At 43.0% G+C, this 25,946-nt stretch overlaps 2 protein-coding genes across 2 annotated transcripts in view; both read right to left on the bottom strand.

Moving 5' to 3' along the window:
- T265_07487 (hypothetical protein) overlaps positions 1–404 on the bottom strand; it is a gene marked incomplete at both ends in the record, with an annotated part of 5,841 nt that extends 5,437 nt beyond the window's left edge. Inside the window, one exon of the mRNA XM_009173020.1 lies at positions 102–404. Coding sequence (XP_009171284.1) covers positions 102–404 — 303 coding nt within the window. The remainder of the gene's footprint in view (positions 1–101) is intronic.
- A 4,827-nt stretch (positions 405–5,231) lies between these two features.
- Positions 5,232–25,946, bottom strand: part of T265_07485 (hypothetical protein) — a gene marked incomplete at both ends in the record, with an annotated part of 48,635 nt that continues 27,920 nt past the window's right edge. The window contains 12 exons of the mRNA XM_009173018.1: positions 5,232–5,889; positions 12,570–12,908; positions 13,526–13,757; positions 15,916–16,056; positions 17,173–17,327; positions 18,433–18,660; positions 19,194–19,271; positions 20,087–20,194; positions 21,443–21,580; positions 22,716–22,793; positions 23,768–23,899; positions 25,295–25,627. Of these exons, the coding sequence (XP_009171282.1) occupies positions 5,548–5,889; positions 12,570–12,908; positions 13,526–13,757; positions 15,916–16,056; positions 17,173–17,327; positions 18,433–18,660; positions 19,194–19,271; positions 20,087–20,194; positions 21,443–21,580; positions 22,716–22,793; positions 23,768–23,899; positions 25,295–25,627 (2,304 nt within the window). The remainder of the gene's footprint in view (positions 5,890–12,569; positions 12,909–13,525; positions 13,758–15,915; positions 16,057–17,172; positions 17,328–18,432; positions 18,661–19,193; positions 19,272–20,086; positions 20,195–21,442; positions 21,581–22,715; positions 22,794–23,767; positions 23,900–25,294; positions 25,628–25,946) is intronic.

The following is a 25,946-nucleotide window of genomic DNA, read 5'->3' as shown; positions in this document are numbered from 1 at the left end:
TATATATATATAACATACGAAGAGTTGTATAATAGTCAACTGTAACACCCCCATTGGTCAGTCGTGATCCAGCAAGTGCAGGATTGTTTTTTCACCCACACTCGTATCGGTGTCTCACTCAGAGTGAAGTTAGTGTAAATTTCCGCACCATGATGTTCCTCTGTATCGGATTGGTGACTACTTTGTATCATCAGCAGCATCAGCTGTAATAACCTCGAACTCGTCGTACAGTGGTTGTAGCTGCCGCAGTTTCGTTCACCGATGATTTGGGGGTAGGGGGTAGGTAGCTGCCCACTGCAGGCGGGAGGTGATAAATTGGTGCATAAATCCAGCACTGTCAGTGGGCTGTCAAGTGAGGTGGGGGGTTGGAAGAAATCTATCTGGTTACGGTCCGGAGAATACATTTCTTAGCTCGGACAGGATTTGTTAATAGCTGACTTTTATGGGACGAATTATTCGAGCCTGCAATCATCCAGATTAGATTTGTCGTTCTGAAGAGGGATATAGGGTTCATCATCATCATCATTGTCAGCTGTGATAACCGCGTACTCGTCGTACAGGTGACAGGTGAATCTGCTTTGTGCTGTTTGCTGTGACCCTATTTTTTGCCACTGAATAACTTGCCGTTGGGGCAATACCACAACCACCGTCTTTAACTTTCCAGTCGTCCAAGGTTTTCTTGACAGGACACTGTTGCTTGGACGATTATCTGAAATAGCGCCTACGTGCTTCTTTAGACGAAATGTAAAGTAAGCTTACAGTGGAGAATAAGTTGTTTTTGGTTTGAATATCCATCCTCTTTTAATTATCACAGTCTCACCACAGTGCATGCTTCTCAACAACTTTGTCTCTGACAAGGCCGCAGCTGTGCGCGCTACAGAACAGAGATATGGGACCACCGTACACTTAAAAACGTAAAGAGATCACAGAGAAATGAGATGTTACACGACAAACGTGGTGTATTGCGCTGTAGGTCTGGGTGCACACTTCTGTATCGTTATACTACACTACTGTATCAGATAGGTTGGCGGAAGGGAACAGGCCTTTACTGTTGGGATGCCGAAAGCAAACCGATCACCAAGGGATTGCGAACGGGGTGGCCGACTCCTGTTTACACAATTGTGGTTTCCACCCTCTGATAGCAATAGACTGAGCAAACTGTGGCGCCTTTAGTGGTCTTGTGCGCAGTGTGAAGGGCAACTACCGGTTCGATAAAATGCCCACTTTCAAGTGAATGATGGACTATCGATGAAATCAGCTTGTAATCAAAGAGGTGCAGCGTAATTCATTCAGCGTGCCATGCAACAACTCATTTTCTCAGCTTTCTTCAAGAGGGGAAATTGCGTCACGTCCTTTAGAATTCACCATTTATTCGTTATTCAGACCGAGTTTTTTGCTGCGCTTATGCTGGATTTCAGATGAGTCTCTCGCAAAACCAAGTAAGTGGGTGTACTTCGCTAATTTCGTGCAATTTGGTTTGAATCAGAGCATAGGGTTGATGGAAACTCGGGGACTGCGCCTACCTGGTGAGCCCCAAGAAGGGCTAAACAGGTGGTGGGCTGTCGAGGAATTTCCATCAACCTTATGAGTAGTGCATTACGAATATACATGTATCGCGATATCTCGAATATCGTAGCGGCTGAAACATGAGGCGGCCTTGTGCAGCACATTCAGTTGCCTGTAAAAATCACAAACAAAAGATTCAGCTGGGTTCTAGGTGAGTCTCTCGCTAAACCAAATTAATTTGCAAATGAGTGTATTTCGCTGACGTTAGATATTTTTTAGGCCATTATGACTAGGAAAGATCGAGTTATCATTACATTCCGACGACACTGTAAATTCATCATTAGCTTTCTTTGTTAGCTTTATAGTGGTCGTGCGGGGGCGGTAGCTTTTATTTTATTCCTTGTAATCGAAGCATTACTATTTTAGGCAGTTGACCGTGTACCGTCCAGCCTACTTTACGAATAAACGCACGTTCTTTTCTCATAAAGACAATCCAGGTAGCTCAGAACATTTAGGAAGAAAGATCTTGACGAAACATTGCTCATCCAATTGAAGTCCATAACGGGCCGATTTTTAAGGCTTTGAAAGAGGAGAAAAATTTGAAAAACGCTTGGAGGAAAAGGCCTCACTTTTTATGAAGATGGGTAGTGGACGTTCATTAACGTTGCTTGGCGGGGCCTGCGTCTGATTCATGATGTTTGGCACACTTTCCCGCGAGCTTAGAATGAGTTATATTGCACATTCCACCATCGCTCTCTGGTTGTGTTTGGCCTCCGCTGGCAATTAATCACGAAACAGAGTGAACCTATTAAAAGATGAAGAGAATTACAGTTTTTCGACTGCGAACAAACTAGCCCAATTCCGTCGAACTACATCGATATCCGACATTCACATGGAACTTGGGGGAAGATTAGCACACAAATGTGTGCTATTCGTTTGGTCTCGTAGTGTCGCCTTGGGATCCGACATGTGGTTCAGTCGGTCGCCCCGAGTGGTCTAGGTCTATTGTCTGAGTTGTTTACATTCTTAGTTTTTCAGTTTCTAGTTCGGATATATTATCACGGGTGCTGAAATCCTCATAACAACTGACTTACTGGCCACCCGGTTGAACTCAAGAATATGAAATCGCCGTATATTGATGTCGTAACCTCTTTTGCACCGACTGCTTGTCGCTACTATACTGTCGGCCATTTTATTGACATTTCATCGGTTGACTTTGTGATGAAAGTTTCACTGAATTGTACGTGCATTTAGCTGTCGGATGCGGGCTGGACAGAAGTTTGTGCCAAATGTGCGTATTTTTTGGAGAATACTCAGGATGGGCAGTGGTGTTTTTATGACGTAATAGAAAGATGTGCACTCCAATAGCAAGTGCCGCCTGGTTCCAATCAGACTAGAAATTTGTCCTGCTATGAATTTCCTTTTATTAGTTAATAATGGATGAGCATATTCCATTCGTTACTACAACAGACCAATAGAAAGTTACAAACGCTGTAAACTTTTGGTATCCTCTCAGCTGAAGATGCGGTTATATCTGTGGAAGGTAAATGAACACACTAAACTCCAACGCATGAAGCAGCTAGTCATACCCCATCATCAGAACCGTGCCACCTTGGAGCCATCTCCGCCAGTTTGTTAACCAGCACATTCACAAAGAAGTACTCTGTATCTATTCCGCAAATTTCACTCCGAAGACGTTCACTTACTACGTTGATGTTTCTTCCAGTGGGATCTAAGGACAGCGGCCCATATCCGTGTCTTCCTTGGGTTGATAACTAACTGGAACTCATTATTTGTTTCGCGTGGCGGCACATTCTTGTGCGCCATTCAAACAATCGATCGGTAATGTCCGAAATCCGAATATGATCCGATTTGCCTTTCTAGGGGTGTGCGTTGCAGAGCCCCAGTCTAACTGGTCGTACATTTTTGGGGCGACTGACCTGAGCGAACATTTGACTGTGTCGATTGCAAAGTGATGGAATTATTCGTTTGTACGAAAGAATAACTCATGCATTGGGATTATGACTTCCTCTTTTGCCGTTCATAGTTGGCCCACATAATCGCCAGCTTGGAAAGTTTTTGGTAGTCCATCGGTCGAAGGACAGCTTCTAACACAGAGGTATAGTTTGTTTTTCGCAGACACATTGAAAAACAGGGACTTAATACAGGGTAGCCAAGCGCCAACAAACTTGCAACTTCGTATGGTGCAGTGCGAAGTCCGTATTCCATGTTAAATGCAAAGACATTGAGCGTAAATAGGGCTTCGTGTGTACAGAGGCAAATGACGAACAAAACTGCATCTATGAATAGATTCCTTCTCGTTTCCCTGTACATTTGTTTGTAGACCTTACCGTCGCAGTCCGATAGCACTTGCATCAAATAACCAAACGATGCGAACATGGCCATTGAAGGGAACGCGAATCGATAGATAGTTGAATGGAGCACCAAGAAACTGTAGGTTCCTGCGTTCTCTCCTGTTTGACAAGGGGTGCACGGTATACAAGCACTCTGGTCTGCAGATAGCTCGCTTAATCTAGTGAAAGCTAGAGTCTGAAGAATGTTGGCCGCTGTTGCGAGTAAGAACAAACCCACACACCCTTCAGTTCTGTTCAACACGGTACTCCAGAATGGATAAATTATTCGCACATGATGCCACAGGGAACCGTACACGTTAATGTATGCTCGATAGTTGATTGCAGTCCAGAATAGAGCTCTGGTGCGCAGAATTCGGCAGGTAAATATTGATGGAAATTGCTCGTCCAAGCCCACTGAACTCAAAAGATACGCAATACAGGCCACTATATCTATAAAGTGTTGGACGATAATTATATAGAGAACCTTCTTGGCAAGAGTTGTTGCCTGGCACGTTATTCTGGACACGAAAATTAGTGAGATTATATTGATCACGGTGCCCACAACAGAAAGTAATATTCCAGTCACCGTAAATGCATACTCCATCACATTAGACGGTGACCGGCTTGCATAATCGATCTTATGTCACGTGGCAGATTTAAATATCCTCAGGTCGTTCAGAGGATCCTACAATTATTGAAATTGATTTGCTGCTAGAAAAATGGGTGGTCGTGTAGGATTTTTCCACTCATAACTAGGGTTCATGAGGAACCTCGTAAGCCATTTTTAGCATTCGCTGGATGGGTAAAATAACCAGGAGTTGCATTGATGACTATTGTGTTCCTTCCAAGCTGGTCCTGATGAGAGTTAGCTAAGTTTCATCGAACTATCTGTGGTCTTTCGATGCTGGATAGTTAGTATCTGTTAAGCCCACGCTGCGTGCATTTTAACCTGATGTGGTCTACACGGTCCTCCGTATCCATGTGGTTCAAATGTGGTCGTACACAGGGATCTAATCACAAAGATGAGTAAACAGAGTCTAGTTTGTTTGTAATAACACGTGTGATAGCTACTCACTGTACCAATTTGTAGCTATTTACACACTGTAAGTTTCCAGAATTTACTTCGTTCTTTCGGCTTGCTGAGTCTCTCATATAGGTGGTACTGGGTTCACTTTACTCTTGGCTGCTTCCATGAGAATTTTTATCGTGTTCAAACAAGGCGTTTTATCCCCATTTGTGATCGAATTCTTTCGACCAACCCATCGCTACGCTCCACTACGTTCGCTAACACCGCACTGATTGGTGATGAAACGCTTGCAATCAAACAGCTCAGCAAAACAAAACGATGACGGTGTACGCCACCTGAGCTACCAACATTCTTCTCAGTAGAAATCAACAGCCAAACACTTGTGATTACCGTCCACAACCATAATATCTTTCCGGAGCATTGTTCATAATAACGAGCTATGTGAATACTACTGGTTTCAATGGACCATATGGGTTGTGAAGCTCGATCAACGCTCAACCTGCTCCTATTCAGCAGTAGACAAAAAGTGTTAATCATAGAGTGTGGCTGTATGTTTGGGACGATCGTTTTTGGTTTGATTCCTCAAGGGGAAAAACATGAAAGGATCAAAGTCATTGGCAACCAAATGAAAGGAAGTGGAATACGTTTTCGTTTCTTGCTTCAGCTTGCTTCTGCGTGATGTAGGGCATGGAAAGCCCCCTTTGCAGCCAAAAGCTCATCCGGTGATCCGCATTCTATCTTCCTCCCGTTTTCAATCACAACAATCTCATCCGTGTTCTCCACAGTAGTCAAACGATGTGCCACCACAATTGAAGTCCGATTCTCCATCGCAGCGTCCAGTGCTTCTTGTACGAGGCGCTCATTTTCAGTGTCCAAAGCTGATGTTGCTTCGTCGAGGAGTAAAAGTACCGGTCGTCGAATCAGTGCCCTGGCAATCGCTATGCGTTGCTTCTGACCACCGGAAAGCTGCGAACCCCCTTCTCCGGCAAGTGTTTCATATCCCTACAATTTAAAATCAACCGGCAAGAGTAAAATAAACTTGTTTATTTAGTCTGCCAGATATACTACGAATTCACAACACTTATCTGATTGGACAGATAAAATAGGGACTACGGTATCGATAAATACTCTTACTTGCACAGAAATTCGGTTTTGACAGGATACTCAACTGAATCCAGGTGAATCTCTGGCCTATGATGGCCCATGAAGGTTGAAGACTTTACAGCAATCTGATGAGTAGTGTGCTGCGTCCGAAGAAGGATTATAGTGTTGTGAGTGATAAACTAACCGTCGGGCTCTATGCTAGAATCATCCATATTCTCTGGCGTACTCGATAAAAAAACTATTAAAAGAAATGAGAATCCATCGGAATGAATAGAATCTGAGCCAATTTCGGGAAGCCAATCCAATGAAACTGTTTGTCGCCGAGTTGCACATTAGGTTCACAGTTAAGGACATTTTTATATGCCATTTGGCCACACGTCTCAGGAACGTTCTGAGATTATGAGAGGTAGTTTTCTTAGATGATGGTGCATTTCACAGAAACGCTACAATACAAACACTAAGGGACTTAGCGGGATATAACGATGAAGCTTAGAAACAGCAGGACTTAGAGAATTCGGCGCAAAAGAGCCGCACACCGTTCTTTAGTATCCTCACTGTCGGTGCATTTGAACCCTGAGTTGTCTTTGTGCAACATTTCAAGTGGAACAATTTCGAAGCGAGTGATTCGTTTGACCATAACTTTAACACTGCATTTGACAATGAGTGTTTAAATCTGTGTGTGTGTGTGTGTGTGTGTGTGCGTGACCAGATTGTTCTCTGAGACTGATGGAAACAGGGGATGTCTGCGTGGCCAGATTGTTCTCTGAGACTGATGGAAACAGGGGATGTCACTGACATAATGAACCTCAAATGTGTGATAGTGACGACGGGTTGTCAGTACCTTGGTATGGATTCAACAAAAACACACACATCTTTAGTATCGGTCCAGCCGGAGCAAGAGATCGTCTTTAGTCAGCATTATAATAACCTCTTAAACGACCACCTTCACACCCTACAAACGGGCGCGTAACCCCTAAGGGCTACATCAATTGTCCAAAGAATTGTTGAGGTTTTTCATTGGATGTTAATCTCACGCACCTCTTCATTGGGCTCTTCTAGCCCGACTAAATGAGTGGGATGAATAATTATCCTAAAATGCAATATACATTTTGTTCTAATCGCCGCAAGAAGCCAATAAGCATACATAGTCACAAACCCGCTGATTACAATGGATTTTTAAGTGTATTCGGGGATGAAAAGAAGGGTGATGAAACCAGTTAGGCCCAAGTAAACCAACTTATCCCCTAAAACCTTGTTGGGGTAACGTAGGGTACGTGATCCATATAAGAATACTCTTACGTAGACGTAATGAGGTTGCTAAGAACCCTTTGACAGCCCACGACCGGTTCAACCCTTCTTGGGGTTCATCAGTTTCCACCAACGTTATGTTCCACTACAACTCAAATCGGACAGATTTCGACAAATACAATAATTCGTATATCAGTTTGGTTTTGACGAGAGACTCACCTGGAGCCCAGCTGAATCTCTTGTTTATGATGTTCAGCTGTATCCCAGCCGAGCCTCCCGTCAAAGCCAAGTTGGTATGCAAATGTATTTCCCAACACCCCGCCCGGGTTGATTCTACCAAAACGGTAGACGGTAGGACGAGTACCTGCAAGATTTTAACAGGCCCCGTAAGTACTAGTGGGAAATTTCAAGTCACGATTGCTGTTTTACCCGGTTACTTATCATGCTTCCGATCACTGTTTCTTACAGGAAAGGAGCTATATCACTTCCCTTCTCTCTCAAACAGACTTTCGTAGCTCAAGGGTATCGAACTGTATCACCTTAGGACTTGTACCAGTCAGCCTTGAGAAATGATGTTTAGTTGGAAAGCAAGTCGCACACTCAGGTTATGTAAATGGCGAATGCTAACCAAGGTAACAAAGAGGACTGGTTGGAAGCAACTCTTGAAAATGAAGGCGTTGTAAGTAGTAACTATCGTACCCATTGTTAACTGATACACTCAGCTTGGCCAAAAGACATCTATCTGCGAAAATGATGAACCGGCAAATCAGTCACCGTATTGCCGTTTTGAGATGCGATTCTGAGATTTTAAGTTACAAGGCATATGGCCCTTCACAAGTTTAGAGGCATTGAGGGATCCGGAATGGACTGTGAACGCCATTGTTCCAACCGAAACAGCAGCAAGACGCAAACGTTTCCTCAACTGACGTGACTTGGCAGCAGGATTTCAGGGCGTACACTCTACAGAAACTTCAAAGAAGGTTGCAAGATACTAGGGAGTACACCTACTGACCCGCTTCAAATGACACGTTATCACAATACGGTACCGCGGGAAAGCGTTCCCCCGTTTCGACCACAATGTGCAAAATATGGTGTGAAAACCACCTTGGTAACTTCAGGGTTCAAACTGTTCTCTTACACGGGATGAGCGATTAGCGGGAGAGTCAAACTTAGAGGGATCAGCCTAGGTCTCGTGTTGGGTGAAAGGATACAATGACAGCGTTTTCAGTATACTGCATATGCTTGAACACCACCGTGGATATAACGGCCAGCCATCATCTTCATCTTGACTTAAAGATATTTTTTTGATTCCTTTGGTCTTTAAACGCAATATTGATATCTGTCAACGCCTTCCATCTAAATTTTTCTGCCCTGAAAACCTATTGAAAATACTGTGAGCTAGTAAGATCTAGTCCGAGTTCATCATATGTCTTGGTGTCATACAAGACAGTGTTCTGTCACTCTGGTGTTTCAGTCACAATCTGATGCACTTCTCAATTTAACCTAATCTGTATTGAAAAGCTCAAGGGGCGAAATGTCACCGGAGAACGCGCTTGAAGAAAGTAAGTGTATCGATGAACCTGTTCTTCTTTAGTCTAATCCCAAGGAACTAAAAATCAATTTTGTACCTCGATCACGTGATTTGGAGCACAATTTGCACTCGAGAAACCTAGTGTTTTGTTAAATCAGGGTGGAATCAAACCCAAACGATAAATCAGCCGATCGGTGTGGTGGATGAATTCATCTACCCAGGCAGCTGCGTGTATATCATGTACTGGTCAAGGACAATTAACTTCCTCAATAAATAGCCCATGGTGAACACCGTCAAACTCCAGTATTCACAGCTTGTGTGTCGAGGATAAAAGTTATAATGCTGATGTGCGAAGCATACTGAATTGTTGATCCTAAACATGGCCAGAAGCGCTCGAAAACACCAGAGGAGGTCCTTTGTTTGGCTGCCAGGGTCTCCACGGAAATGACCGAGTCTGGTAAAAGCATGTAGTCAAACTCCAGCATTCACAGGGTCAGGGAAAAGCAAGTATTTCGACAAGATGAGACATTCGCATATTTGCGTCTACAGGGAACTGGTACTGTGAAACACATTAAGTGAGATTCATTTACGATTGAAATCAAGTCGTATTAGAGGGCTGGCCACAATTTGAAGAGAAAGTGTGACTTCTGTTGTCTTTGGCATGTACAGCCATCCGGCCCTATTAGGGAGAGATATTCCTACTAGGAAGTTTTGTCGAAGGCGGATGTCAGGACGCGCCCAGACATGAAAAAAAGCACATGTGCAGAGAGTGGCGCATCCCCAAGGTCATCATCAGCACGACACGTCCGGAAAGTGAGTGAGTTGGCGGCTCTCACCAAACACGTCTTAACAACATTCGACCAGCGTAGTGGGCCTGAAATTTTTCACGACCGGAACATCACCATTGGCTGTACAGAAGGGACAAGTGAACGGCCATATTTGGCCATTTAGTCATCATATATATTTACGCAGACGCTCTGTATGTCTTGTCCTGACAGCACAGCCGTGTCCCGAGTTCTCTGTCTTCTCCCTATCGCGTAGTCTGGCAGGCTCAGTGCAGGCGTAACCGATAGACGGCCACCCACGATACAACGATGCGACTGGAACGTCTATTCCATGCCTGAAATTTCTGAGTGTTGAGATACAGCAAGAGAGGCGTACATCAAGCAGCGTGACTGGAGTTTCGGCCATCAGTCTATATTAGATAAGTCCCACTGGCGTTAAAGGTTTAGACATCTCTGACTGAGGTCTCTACTCGGTGGGATCTCATAGCAACGAGGGTCTCCATCGCTCATAAAACCGCACCAACATAGCGGGCTTAGATTATCCATCTTTTGTCTTGGTTTGTGGGATTATGGTCACAACAACTCAGTCGGTCTGGCTAAGACACCGCGAAACTTCAACGGCTTAAGAGCAGGACGTTTTTGAGTCCATGTGAGGGTGTTCAACGTTAGTGGGCGTCCCTGGTCATGCAGACAAAATGAACGTTACGCTGCTTGCATAAACACATCCCTATCAACCAATACTGATTACATCAGTGTGGTGAGTAAACGGGTAATTCCAGTTGATGCGAGTATGGGAAGGACAAACTGTATTGTTCACTGTATCACTTTGTATATTCTTAGCATGTACATCACGTAAAAGCTTCAGCCTCATATCTCAGAGAGACTTATGTGTGAAACTGTTTTTACCTTATCTCACAAGTGACTTTGCAAGTTCAACGTCAAACCAATCGGCAGTCGAGCAGTTATTTCTGATTTTTGTACGGAGGCGAGAGCTGTACCTCTTAGCGCAGAATTAACATGTCATCCTAGGTTGTACGTTAGAGTGTCTTTCTTGAGTGCAGTGATTACGACCATGGTCTAAAAATCCACGGTCAGGTAGAAGGTCCTTATGAATGTCATTGCCATAATTTAAACATCCTGCTGGGACTAGAAGTTACATCTTCTGAAGTCCATCAGTCAGGTACCAATAAGAACTTTGCTGCGATGCGACTGGAACGTCTATTCCATGCCTGAAATTTCTGAGTGTTGAGATACAGCAAGAGAGGCGTACATCAAGCAGCGTGACTGGAGTTTCGGCCATCAGTCTATATTAGATAAGTCCCACTGGCGTTAAAGGTTTAGACATCTCTGACTGAGGTCTCTACTCGGTGGGATCTCATAGCAACGAGGGTCTCCATCGCTCATAAAACCGCACCAACATAGCGGGCTTAGATTATCCATCTTTTGTCTTGGTTTGTGGGATTATGGTCACAACAACTCAGTCGGTCTGGCTAAGACACCGCGAAACTTCAACGGCTTAAGAGCAGGACGTTTTTGAGTCCATGTGAGGGTGTTCAACGTTAGTGGGCGTCCCTGGTCATGCAGACAAAATGAACGTTACGCTGCTTGCATAAACACATCCCTATCAACCAATACTGATTACATCAGTGTGGTGAGTAAACGGGTAATTCCAGTTGATGCGAGTATGGGAAGGACAAACTGTATTGTTCACTGTATCACTTTGTATATTCTTAGCATGTACATCACGTAAAAGCTTCAGCCTCATATCTCAGAGAGACTTATGTGTGAAACTGTTTTTACCTTATCTCACAAGTGACTTTGCAAGTTCAACGTCAAACCAATCGGCAGTCGAGCAGTTATTTCTGATTTTTGTACGGAGGCGAGAGCTGTACCTCTTAGCGCAGAATTAACATGTCATCCTAGGTTGTACGTTAGAGTGTCTTTCTTGAGTGCAGTGATTACGACCATGGTCTAAAAATCCACGGTCAGGTAGAAGGTCCTTATGAATGTCATTGCCATAATTTAAACATCCTGCTGGGACTAGAAGTTACATCTTCTGAAGTCCATCAGTCAGGTACCAATAAGAACTTTGCTGCAAGGTTCACGCCCTTTCATGCTTACCATGTTTTGCAACCGACGAAATTTAGGTCATTTGTAAACAAAACATCTGGACCGTTTTCCCTTCTCCACAACTTCAGTCGCCAGACTGTCCTACAGGGACGGGCGACATCTTCATGATGTTCAGTGGCCATGAAACATATGGAACTATGGCAGTGGCCATTCAGGTAGGACGACGGTTAGCACGATGTCATTTATGTCAGGCAGGACTGAAAACAACAAGATAAAACGTTCTGATCGGTTCAACTATTGTCGTGCTCTATTCTTTCCTAATCACTCACGGAGAAGAGGGAACAGATCACCGCAATCACTGTGTGGTGTGATGACCTCATGTGTGAAGTGCATTGTCCGTCAGGCAGTTTGAGCCTCCCTTGGAGTTAACCGTGAACTTTGCCCATTGTTCTCAATGGATACACAGCTCCCGATTTGCAGTAAAATGACAGTTATTTAGAGAATCTGTCTCTGTAAGTGCCAGATGAAGACGCATGGTGAGTAGAATCAAACAACAACAACAACAACAAAAATCGTCCAGCTGTAGCACCCTTTCGGTGCCTAGCTGCCATACCACACGAAGGAGGCAAGAGGGCTGGGATAGTGCCAGGTCGCCCAAGCCTAGACAGGGGAAGTCGAGTGACAGAGGTCGGGTTCGAACCGTGGACCTTCCGGTCAGTTAGTTCGCGCTGTAACCACTTGGTCCATCTCGCCCCCGTGGAGGTCGGGGTCCAAACCGGGACCTTCCGGTCAGTTAGTTCGCGCTGTAACCACTTGGTCCATCTCGCCCCCGTGAGTAGAATCACTTTGGCCTGAGATTCGTCAACGAAAAAAGACTGGGTGAGGGGAAACCATCACACTTATCCCAATAAGACTGTAGGTCATCTATCGGTTTTGTAACTTACCTCAGGCAGAGACATGATAAACTCGTGAATATTGGCCGTCCTAGCAGCTTCGATAATCTCATCCATTGAGACTATCCTCGTATTATCCCCATAGGCAATGTTCTCCCGTATACTCATATTGAACAAAGTGGGTTCTTGCGATACAATGGCAATCTGCTGTCTGATCCAGCATGGCGCCAAGTCCCTGATGTTCATTCCGTCGAAGAATATTCCTGAATTCGGACCATGGTCATCTGGCTCGTAGAATCGTTGAACCAATTGCAGCAGAGTTGATTTACCACAACCGGATTGGCCTACCAGGGCTACCTTCTTTCCTTGTTCAACATCATGTGAGAAGCTCTGAGGTAGTGTATGATATAAAAGTGAGGAAAATATAAAATTTCGGTAAGCCGAGCTTTCGACTGGGGAGCTCAAACTCAGCAGGTTCTGAAGAAAAGTATTCGTTGAGAATAAGAAAACGTAAGGTCATTCGTTAACTGAAAAGCAAAGTCACCTCTCCTATACTTCCATGATCATTGTTGCATTTCATTCGAATGTACGCCAAATTAACTAGTGCCTCTTTGCGCATATAATTGAACTCAGTCAATGTTTTTGAATCCACTGAACTTTGTCTATCAGATGTTAGATCTACTGTTCGTGGGCATCATCGACTCCGTCGGGACATGACAACGCGTTTGGTTTTCATTCACCACCTGGTCGAGGTACAGTATACAATCTGTGGTCACTATGGGGTCTTCTTCCCAATCTGCATATCTTATAACGGCGATGACGCTCTATCAATGCGTAAATAGCTTAACACACACCATTTAACCCTTTCTCTAACAATGAGGACCTAATTTCCGAAGACTGGAGCACTCCCACTGTACTATACAATCTTTTTCCAGCTGTTGCGTGATAGCGTCCCACTGGATGCATTCGTTTTCTATATCCTTATAAAGTTGACAACACAAACTTACCGTTAATATTTTGACTTCCGGTCTTGTAGGATAGCGAAAGTGAAGGCGCCTGAATTGCACTCTCCCCTTGAATGGAGATAGTGGTATATCCCCAGCATTGAGGATAATCCTTGGAACGCGATCCACAATGTGTAGTATCTTTTCCACAGCTTCACTGACTTGTTTCGCATCCGTAGCTGTGAAACCCAGTCGTCCAATGGCTTGAGACGCAAAGTTGATGACTAAAAATGCCCTAAATTAGTGAATAGTTGAAAATATATACAGACAGTAGGGATGGTTGGAGCGAGGCAGTAAAATGTACGAAATCGGTTTTGGGATAGGCGAAGTTGTCCTTGTTTTGATGCATTGTGTCGATCACGAAATTAACACTAAAATTGCATCACACATGTAATCACGAGTTTTGAATAACGTTTACATGCGTTTCTGTCTAGTGAATAAGTCAGAATGCTTCAGCCAACATTGAACCGGAAGTGAATTTCGAGAAATACACTCATTTGCAAATCAATTTGGCTTTCACGAGAGACTCAACTGAATCTCTCGTTTATGATATTCTACAACTGAATATGCCGAACAATGGCCACCTCATGACTCAGTTGGCACGATATTCGAGATATCGCAGTATATTTTCATAAAGGAAACTACTCACAAGGTTGCTGAAAACTTTTCGACAGCCCACGACCGGTTTCGCCCTTCTTTAGGTTCATCAGGTAGGCGCAATCCTCAAGCTTCCGTCAACGTTATATTCTACTTGAACCCAAATTGATGAGCCCCAAGAAGAGCGAAACCGATCGTGGACTGTCGAAGGGTTTTCAGCAACCTTGTGAGTAGTTTCCTTTACGGAAGTGAATTAGGTTTCATTTTTCCATTATTTTATGTCTTTAAAGCTTCAATTACGGAAGGAGATGTGCAGCGAAAATTTTCAAATCTCCTCACACTATCATCACACTACAATATAAATTGCACCTCAGATGGAAGGTGTTTTTCAGTCATGTTCCCATGTGGTATGGTTCTGTCGGAAGCAGTAGTAAATTAGTCAGTTGGGATCAACGCATCGTTCGTTCTGCTAATGGCAGGCTGGGCCGGCTTATTTTACTATGCAAAATGAAACTGCACCGACAAAGTCTTCTGGATTTCTCAGAGGGTTCGGACTGAATTGTAAGTGAGCTTGACTTTGAAGCTAGCCATCATTTTTCATCACAGAATTAGGCTCCCTTTTCAACAAACATACTAATTTGCACATCGGGAAACTCGCATGAATCTCTCGTATGTGAGATTCTTGAACTGAAGAATATCACAGATCAGAGTGCAATTGTTGAATTTCTAACAATTTTGGTTGAACTAGAACACGAAGATGACGGAAACTTGAAGCTTTATTGACCTGGTGAGTCTAACGAAGCGCGAAACAGTTCGAGGTCTGTCAAAGGGTTTTCACCAACCTTGTGAGTAGTTTCTGTCATGAAAATATACTGTGATATCTCGAAAATCGCAACAACTGTTACTTGAGGCGGCCTTTGTGCAGCACATTTAACTGAGGAATATCATAATCGTGCGTTCCAGCTCAGTCAACCCTGAAAAACTAGTCGATGAGTGTATTTGTCGACATCTGTCCTCGTTGAGTTCAAGTAGAACATAAGGTTGACGGAAACTCGGAGGCTGCGCTACCTGATGAGTCCGAAGAAGGGCGAAACTGGTTGTGGGATGTCGAAGAGTTCCCAGTAACCTTGTAAGTATTTCCCCTAATGAAAACTGGCTTCTCCTTATTTCAACTCAACTGTCAACAGATAGTATCATTGGATGTACTACGATACTTTCCACAAATAAGATTGTCCCGGTTTTTGTGTTGTCGCATGATAGCGTTCACTTTGTGGGTACCATGGAGGTGGATAACCCCAAGATTACCATCTTCTCAGGGCAGCTGCCTCAGTAGGCTCAATAAGAACCACAGCATTTTCTTACTCTAATCAGTTTCTGGCAGAATAAATGCATTTCCCACACTCAGTGTGCGATCAACACGAATGTAAGAATGACTCCGTCGTGCCTTGTCAGTTCTCTATTTACCTCAACTACTTAGTCCTAAAAGTAGGCACAAAACTTCGCTTCAAAAGGAAAATTTCAATAAATGTCAACGGGTCATATTGAAAGAGGGTTTTCATGGGAATCTTACTAAAAGCGGTTGCGTAACAAGATGTATGGACTGGCATATGGACGTATGGACATGCGGATTTGAATTATTTTAGAAAATCCTTAGAATTCAAAAGTAAGGTCCGTAAAAGTAGATGAATCCAATGGATAGATTGAAGCGCATGAAGTGAGGACTTAGTGGAACATTTGGTCCCAGTAGAGGGTTTCGACTGTATTTTTAATCTTGTAAAAATTTAAAATCTGTTCACCTGAAAAGCGACACCACATCCGACTTCTTCTGGTCGATCAGGTAAGCTCCCAATCCAAATGTGGCACAAATCGAGAGCGCGGGAATTGTAAGCGAAAGGGCACACAGGATTGCCTGCATCATGGCCTGGTTCGACTGCTGCCTGTGAACGATGAAGAGAAACAATAGGTTGTGAGTTTCGTGGAAATCAAAAGCTGCAAATTAGGTGGTCCCTAAAAATCACTAACAGATAGTGGGACATTTGTAAGATTTTTGGCAATGTGTCTACTGCATTCAGCCCTTTTCTTGTACTTTTGTAAATTGGTTGTATTTCACATGAAGAAAACTAGTCACAAGGTTGCTGAAAACTCTTCGACAGCCCGCGACCGGTTTTGCCCTTCTTGAGGCTCATCAAGTAGGTGCGGTCACCGAGTTTCTGTTAAACTTATGTTCTACTTGAACCCAAATTGAACTGTTTTCGAGAAATGTACTCATTCGCAAGTCAATTTGGTTTTCACGAGAGACTCAACTGAATCTTTCGTTTATGAAATTCCACAACTGAATTTGCTGCACACAGGCGTCTCATGATTCACTTGACACGATATTCGAGATATCGCAGTATATTTTCATAAGGGAAACTACTCACAAGATTGCTGGAAACTCTTCGACAGCATCCTAGTGAGTAATTTCCGTTACGAAAATATACTGCGACATCTCGAATATCGTGTCAACTGAGTCAGCCTGTGTGCAGCACATTCAGTTGTAGAATATGATAAACGGGAGATTCAGTTGAGTCTGTCGTGAAAACCGAATTGATTTGCTAATTGGTTGTAATTTAGTTGTCATTCCCCGAGAATTTATCCGGAGCCGAACTGTTGCTTGGTATTATCGGGTGATACAGAGAAGACAATTTTGTGGTTTATCGGCTGTTCGGAAAGCATTACCTGTTGGTCACACTTTGAGTATTCATCATTAGCTTGACGGTTATTTCGCAGATAAATGGTCGAACTCTGTGTCCTAGGCAAGTTAGTCGAACGAATCCCAGAGGTTATTATATTTACACTGCCTTCAGTTTTCCCTGAACTTGCGGTTTGTTTGCGAAGCTGTTCGTCATTCCATATCCATATTCAACTGGCTAGGCTTCCACAAAGTGTTATACGATCAAAATAAATGCACAAAATACCCATCAATTTTCCGAATTTTTAGATCGCAATAGGCACTGGAATAACAAGACTGGCGTTTTAGCATCATGCCATATCAAGAAAATTCTGGAACTCACCTGAGATAGCTTCTCGAAGACTTAACAAATTGATCGTTGTAGAAATCCTCGAGCGCGAAACTCGTTACCGTTCGATTGCCTTTGAATGCTTCTTGTGCAATCTGGATAGCTTTGGAATCTTGAAACGTATCCTTTGCCTGGCCGAACATTTTGGTCTTGTTTAGGGATGGGAAAACACTTGTTATTTATCGCTGGTACACTGGTGTGGTCAATACTAAGATGAAGATCCATTGACTATGCGCCAACGTGGGGATTCTTTAATCCGAGTAGGAGTAGGCTACACACAACTCTCAAGCATGCCGACCGATTTATCTCACTAGTTTCACAGACGAACGATACTATTTAAAACGAAGTAAATGTGTTTTACTCTGGTTTAGGCGTATGCGGCGTCCAAAGATAAGGAAATGACACTGTAGAAGGGGCCAAAGGACGGTGATAGTTCGTTCTTAACCAAGCAGACTGAAAGCGCACTATGTGAACCGAATGAGTTACTTTAAAGGTGGTATCATTCTGGTACTTTGCTGTTGTTTATCTTTTCAGATCTTTATCTTGTCGATCTCCTAAACGGTGGGTAGTGGATCCAGATGATTCTGAAAACACATATAACCTGTAAAACAAAATTGTAAGCTAACTTTTTGATTGGTGGTATGTGGTTTCTGGATCGGTAGAATTTGTGTTCACACTACTTACAACTTGTGGGCCTTCTCTCAACACTCCGAAGTAAAAATGTTGCTTGTCTTATTTTTTAATTTGAATTTGGTCACAAAAATTGGCCAATAGATTCAGAACTTTATGTTTACCACTTTATCAAAGATTGTATCTCACTAGAAATGACGACAGCCGGCCAGAGAAGGTGGAAATATGGTCGATAAGAAACAATAGACCGAGATCTGATTTGATTTGTGAAGGTTCGCGAACAAAATGCGCCCCAAAAGTTCACTGCTGATGGGGAGCGAAAGACACCACAAACGGTAGCAAATATGGAACAGTACCGACCAATATAAACAGACAGCATATTTTCCAAATAATTGCATTTACGGCCTAAGCTTTGTTCCGTTGTCACACAAAACTAGAGATTAAGTCGACCTTCTTAAAAGGGACTCCACAAGGATACAAGTAAACTGGGCGATATATGTAGTTCATATCGACGGAGGAATCGAAATATAAGCACAGATAATAGTTAAAAAGTATACTGAAATATACAGATAATAGTTAAAAAGTATACTGAAATATATGGTTAACGACTGATTTGAGACCTACTTGGAGCGCATTTCCAGCTGCAAGCATAGGAAAGAATGACAGCATCACGAGAGTGACTTGCCAGTTGTAATAGAGTGCAACAGCTAGCGATAACGTTATGATCAGGATGGCCTCAAGCACTGAGCTCAATCGAGCTCCAGTGAATTTCGAGACTTTAGTCGCCTCCGTTGCAAGCAGGGCCGTTAGATAACCTGGCTGGTGTTCTCGGCTGTCAAACCAGGCGACTTCCTGCAATAAAGGTGGAAAGAACTTGAAACTTCCATTTCCGAGTTATTATGAAATCTTGCAATTATGCAAACTACAGGGAATTTGCACAAACCGTAACTAAATGTTGCTTTTTGAAGATATTATTCTTTCGCCGTTCATGGTCAGGCATGGCTAGGATTGTTGAATTTCTTTTTCAGAGAGCATTAACCATTTTTGATGAAATAGCTAAGGTGCTTAGTGAATCATCTTGTAACAGTGCGTTTTTAGACTAAGTTGATCTGCATTTGCCCTGGAGATTCACGTTTATTGATGAAGAAATTGCTAGAAGTTTGTAGGGAAGCACGCTTAGACCACCTGATGCAAACACCTGGGGATTCAAATTCTGGGCGTATCATGCTTTGTTTCAAGTACCAAGATTTCGGAATCACTGCTATTGAGTAATGGACCCATGTATGGGCACAATCGTTGATGAATGACAACCAAGGGACGATGAAGGGTACAACTAACAACTCAGGAAACGATAGTAAAGACGACCAAATTGTGCACTCACTTACCTGTTGTAGAATTGACTCAAACAAGAGACCACGAATGCGCTTGATCAGTCGCTCCCCAGCAACGCCAAAGAAGTATCCCTGCGAGTTGGTCAAAGAGTATGCGCATGCAAGTTTGTGAGTGCATCAACAATATGGAGAAACTCCACTTGACTATGATTAGTGCCAGTGCATTGGAAAGTTGTGCATTTCCTCACGTATGATACGTCTTCCCTGGTGGGAGAAAGTTACCTGAGCCACACCGGCCCACTTTTTATGGATTTAATGGCCCTATGTGCCCTTAAGTGCGAAGTCCGACTATTTACAGTATGAATGAAAAAAAACCGTTGAACTTCAGGGATTAACCAGTGGCACGTCTCTTAGTTGTCCATGTTTCATATCTGACGATCTGAAAGCTTGACACTATTCGGGATCATTCACTTTCTGGCTGACGCAGGATCTACTTACAGCGCCATCGGTTCACAAACGCTCCCTTTCACACAATAATCCCGCCAGTTTGCTGTTCTTACCAGTGAAGATGTTGATAATGGTACTAACAGAATGTTTTGTTATGATAGCGACGCATCAGTGCTCTTCATGTCATTGATTATGATGCTGCTGAGTGTTTTAAAATGTGGCAATCCGAGATGTTACGATAAGATAATGGGCAATAGTGGATGAAAAATTCGACATCTTACTACCTACTGCATCCAAGATTATAAAACTGCTGTGGTTTGCCAAATCTAAGGTCAGTTTCTCGTGTGATCGATGCAATTTTACACAAAATGCAGCAATGTATGATTAGGTTAAACTAACTTTTCCGAGCCCAATGAGCAATTGAGCCAAGCCAACACCTGCCATCGATGCACTTATCACAGCAATGCGAGCCTTCTAATGTATGATTAGGTTAAACCAACTTGTCCGATCCCAATAAGCAACTGAGCCAAGCCAACACCTGCCATTGATGCACTTATCACAGCGATGCGAGCCTTCATCGAACTCTCTCCAGAGGGTTTGGTTATGATCTGGAAATCACAGAAGTGATTCGGGGCAAGAAAGGAATCAAGCTTTTCAGTCGAATAATCAGAGTGCATGCAAGCAGAGCCGTTTTAGACTTCAGATAAACCATTTGAAAGGGAAATTATCGAGTATATAATGAATGTCTTGTGAAACGATAACAAATGTTATACTACAAACAGAGGCAAGTGCTATTTAGTGGGAACAGTCTCAAATATTCAGAGTATTGGATTATAATCTGGTTTTTAATCGAAGTGTTTTTCTGCTAACCCAATGTTAATTTTGTTTCAGTATGTTTCATTTATCTATCTAAGGTTGCTATTGTTGAGCAGCGACGTCTTGCAAATATGTCAGAATTTAGCGGAGTATGAAGTATAATAGGCGAGTTACCACCTCATATGTCTCTATTGAGTAATACTAGCCTCTCAGTTACGCACTAAATACGTTTTGAATAGAAATGACGTTCGTTCGCTAGTGAAGACGAAAAATAGAAATCTTTGGAGTTTGGACAGGAATAACGGAAGAATGGTTTATTCCCCTGTGGCGTCAAATTACATTTAGGCCTGCTGAGAACTCCTTTTATAACCTCTGATCACTTTGTCCCTCTTGGGCCTCATCACGCAGGCGCGGTCCCTAAGTTTCCCTCAACCACATGTTTCACTTCAACCTGAGTTGGGCGTCCCTCGTTCGCTGATTAATTCGGTGTTAACGAATCTATTGTTTATGGTGTTCTTCAAGTGAATTTGCTGAACTAGGCCACTTCATGTTCCATTTTGTAATATTTCCGATGTATCGCAATACGTTGTATAGGTGTAACATGATAATATTGAGGTTGTCGAAAACTCTTTGCCAACCCACGACTGATTTCGTTCTTTTCGGAGCTTATCAGATGGATGTGGTCTCCAAGTTTCGTCATATCTACGTTCCACTTGAACTCAAGTTGTAGGCAAGTGGCGAAATATACGCATTTGCAAATGAGCGTACTTCGCAAAAGGCCATTTTTCATTAGTTAGATGGTAAAAATGCTCATCCGAGGTGAAGCGAACCAGCTGCCTTAGACAATATAGGTAGGACCATATAATAAGGATATCAAACTATGATTCCTGTAAGCTGTATTGTAAGACCGCTAAGGTTTAACCGGCAACGCGCTACCATACTACTTAAGTAGTAGTGGAATGTTTAAATACATCCCAGACTTAAAACTGACTGTCCACTTCACTCTGTATGAAACAGGATAAATATAACGGGAAACTTACGTCGTACACCTCAGAGTAGAGAATCGCGAAAACGGGAAACGCTAAGGACGACAGGATGGCAAATAGAAATCCCAGTGTAAGAGAGACTGCTTCCGGACGATTCATCTTTATTAGGCGCAACGTAGGGTTATTGCTCCTCTGAAAAAGGCGTCACACAAGAATTTTGGCGTGAAATTGAAACGTGAAACAGTTTGGTGTGTGTAATTCAGCGGAATATCAAAAGCAAAGCAGACTTTTCGGATGTGCAGTTGTTGTCTGAAAACGCAGATAACTTCCAAATGAGGCTCTTCGTATTCCAAAAATAACTTATTCCAGAAAACATTGTGAGTAAGGAAAGAAGCGAAAATGACACGCAAATGAGACTGTGTGGACGTTACTTCTAGCAAGCTTATGAAAAGCATGCATTAAGAAAACCAACCCAAGTGCATTGCTGGACGCCAGTCTTTTTCCCTACGTTGGCTTTAATGGGAATAAACTGGGACTAAGACGTGGCGGCTATTTTTAAATTCTAAAGCTCCGCTGGGGCGGAGACGCTTCTAGTGTGCGAAGCCCCTATGAAACCATCCTCGGTAGGTGTCAAGTGCATACAGCATTCCCAAAAACACTTTTGAAGTTATAATGTTTTTACCTACTGCCTTGTTTAAGTGTATGTGTTTCCCGATACGTTAATTACGGCTGTGCTACCGTTTTCAAATGTGAAAAAAACTCTTGGCAACATACATCCGTCTTTGACCATTCCAATAACGAATTCGTTGGGTTTGATACCATAGAAGGTAACACTTCGAAAGTTGTAGAACTGTGGTGGCAACTTCGTTAACTAGGTTATACAGTGTTGCTGGAAAAAAGTTATCGACTTGCATAAAGTTTTAGTGTAGGGACTAGTACATTGTTTTCAGTACTTCGTCTCCATCTTAATTGATTTCTTAAAATTTTGAATCTCTAAAAACTGAGCCTCGCAAGTGCAAAGATGCTGCCATACTCACAATTTCATAAAGTAGATGTTCCGTGTGAGAATTTTGACTAGACCAACAGCGTTGGATTTTTATGGAAGTAAAAATTTCTCTTTGTATATCACGCCCACTTGTGAATTTTGCAAGAGTAGTTTTCCTCAACAGGTGTCTGGACAAGAAATTAGCTAATGCTGTGCTATCCACTGAAATAGAGATTCAACATCTCTAGTTGAGTGCTTCAGTTGCCAGACTCATCACTTAAATTTGCTGTTGACTCTTTTATCTTAGACCATATGGCAATCATGCTCGCCGCAGATACTTACTTTTTTGGATATTCCCGTGGACGGCGAACCCACAGCATTATCTTCCTTTGCCATAATTGAACTAGTGTCCGATACAGCCTGTAATATATTCGCATAAAACTCAACCGTAAGTTTTAGACGGGTACATATTCGAAGCAGTCAACCGCTACCGGGTCATTTGCCGAGTACTTTGTTGCCGCAAAACGTGGCGTTATTGAATAAATATTGTATTATCAGGCAATAGTATGAAAACTCGAGTATCTTAAAATTGTGATAATTTCCCATCTGGGCAAGCTATACAGACCGTACAGTAACGAATTAATCAAGTAACAAACCAAATATTGCCCGAAAATCAAGTCCACAGAAATCCTGTAACGAACGAAAACCTAACGTACTAATTTCTGTGTTGATTTGGAGTTCCTTCATTGAAACCACAGTAGGGTGACTGCATTTTATTTGTAGAATTAATGTTACGTGTAAAACTACGGTCAACGTTCAATGTAACACCATCCAAAGGAATTTACGCACACTGAATTTCCCCGATGACACTTGTGTATAAAAGAGAAATGATGGTCGCGACATAATTTGGAACCAATTCGGGCTCACGTGAAAAGTAGCAATCATCGTATTAAACGGGTAACAACTCTCAACTGCGTGAAGTTGAACAAAAGAACTAAAATGTATTGGTTTATCGGGTCATTAAGTTAGTGAATAATTTGGCAAAGTAACTGGTTCTGTTTTCCAGAAGCTTTTTGCCAGTGAAACCAACCCAACCCAAGCAACCATCAGTATCAGCGATGAACCCCAATCATCTTGGAAACCGTAAAGAAAGTCTGTCTTACACAGATTTAACAAACTCATGCCTAACCCTAGAGGATATATCCATGTTGACGTCGGTAGGATGGACGTGTTTGTAGACTAGCAACTCGGCTAATATGACATCAACTTTGGCCAGAAGAGATAACTAAAGACCAGCAACTCGGCTAATATGACATCAACTTTGTGTTTTGAGACAAAACCAAAGAATTTTTCATTAAGAGACTATTGAGGCTTAAACCACCAAGTTAACGTACATCAGCTTCCTCCATAATCGAGACTCTCCTTTTCACCTCCGAGTCCTGAACTCTATGTGAGTTGAGTTCAGTATGTCCCAGGCCATCCGGAATATGTGATCCGTTAGTTCCTCCTTCAAACTGATCTCCAGCCTGTGTACAAAGAAAAGTTTGCAAGTCGAGATTTTGATATTAGCTCTCTGGTTTAAGGCGTAGTAAAAGCAACACGTGAAAAAAAGCTAAAGATTTTTACGGATCATTACGTCGCCAGCTATAATAACTGAGTTTGTTAATGCTTTCCACTTGAGGGCTCATCATTTGGATTGTTAAGGTATCGGTCTATGAAACTCAGCTCACACCCTCACAAACTTGAAGTAAATACGTCAATTGTGTCTGATCTGAATACCTCAGGTTTTTGGGAACGAAACTATTGATGCATCCAATATTCTGCTGCAGCTTGACCAAGCAAGTTCGAACTATAGGCGCAAATGCAATAGTTTCGGGGTTTCAGTATTAATTGCCTTTGCTCCTGGAAACTACATGACACGCTTACACAAAAAGTCTCGACCAGTGAGTTAGGAATATGATTTCGTCACTGTGATTGAGCCTTTTGTGGAAACCAAATGTCAGGGCGCGCCCAGACAGAAGAAAAAGCACATGTGCACAGAGTGACGTATCCCCAAGGTCACCATCGGTTCGACACGTCCGGAAAGTAGGTGAGTCGGCGGCTCCCACCAAACACGGCCTAGCAACACACGACCGGCGTAGTGCGCCTGAGAATGTCCACGACCGGCACACCACCATTGGCTGGCGAACAAGTGAACGACCGTATTTGGCCTATTAGTCATCCTATATATTTCCGCAGACATTTTGTATGTTTTGTCCTGGCAATAAAGCTGTGCCCCCAGTTCTCTGTCTTCTCCCTATCGCGTAGTCTGGCAGGTGCAGTGCAGGTCTAACGAATAACTCGGCCACTGCACAAGATACAACACCGGCAGACGGGTGTTCACAATGGCAATTTCATTCGAACAGATGCAGTCTCTTCTCAGACAGTGGCAGCAACAATTTGAGCTGGCGCAGTTGAAGCTCATCAAGACACTCACCGAAAAATTGTTATTGCGTAGCTGGCAGGCTCAGTGCAGGCGTAACCCATAGAGGGCCACTGCAAGATACAACACCAAAGTATTTCCTATCCACGCTATGAGGAACAATCAAAATCATGATCGCTGTTTTATTCGCTTACATCTAAAAAAGACTGCGTATCGGTTTGTTCCGTAGGGCTGAGAAGATTTGTAGTGCCTACTCGTCAGATCCAATGGATGGAATAGTTCAAACTATTTTGGTGTAACACTATTTTGATTTTGATGTCAGGTAATCTCATGAATCGACCTCCTCCCCAGCAGATCAAAATTGACCGCACTTTATACGTCAAATGGCGCAATTTAAGACAGTCAATTAGCATTCGATTATGGACCTGTTCACATAGCATCTCTGGTAATTATTCTATTCAGTCTGAAATGTTTGGCCTCAGATCCTTCCTGGTATTACCTGACTTTGAACCATCGCAGCGTATAGCCCGTTTGCTTTCATGAGTTGTTTGTGCGTTCCAACCTCTCTTATTTCTCCTTCACTCAACACCATGATTAGATCAGCATGACGCACAGTTGTGAGTCGGTGTGCCACAATCAGCACCGTGCGCCCCGAAGCCGCCCGCTCCAATGCTTCCTGGACAGCACGTTCTGACCGTGTGTCCAAAGAAGAGGTTGCCTCATCCAACAATAACAGTCGTGGCTGCCGCACTATTGCCCGAGCAATAGCGATTCGTTGCTTTTGTCCTCCCGAAAGTCCACCGCCTGCTTCGCCGATCCGTGTTTCGTAACCCTATGGAGCAATTGAAAATGGAACAAAAAACTGAGGTGCAAAAAATCTAACTAGGCAGTAGAATTTGATTCTAAGTTCGCCGATTAAACTGCCGCAAACTGCCGCATCATCATCATCATCAAAGACAGCAACATCAGTGTTGGCACTGATGCCTCACTGCCGGGCAACAATAAGGTTTGTCTAGTTATATATATATATAATTGTATTAAAAGCCCCACAGTGAAGAGAAGAGAAAAAGAGTGGTTTAGGGAGGGGACCTAGTGCTCGCCTATGTCAAGCATACTGAGGTGCCCACACCTCCAACCGCTCAATCAGACAA

Source organism: Opisthorchis viverrini, assembly GCF_000715545.1.
Source record: "Opisthorchis viverrini unplaced genomic scaffold opera_v5_171, whole genome shotgun sequence".
In the NCBI taxonomy this organism is placed as follows: Eukaryota; Metazoa; Platyhelminthes; class Trematoda; order Opisthorchiida; family Opisthorchiidae; genus Opisthorchis; species Opisthorchis viverrini.
This window is presented reverse-complemented; position numbering and strand designations above follow the sequence as displayed.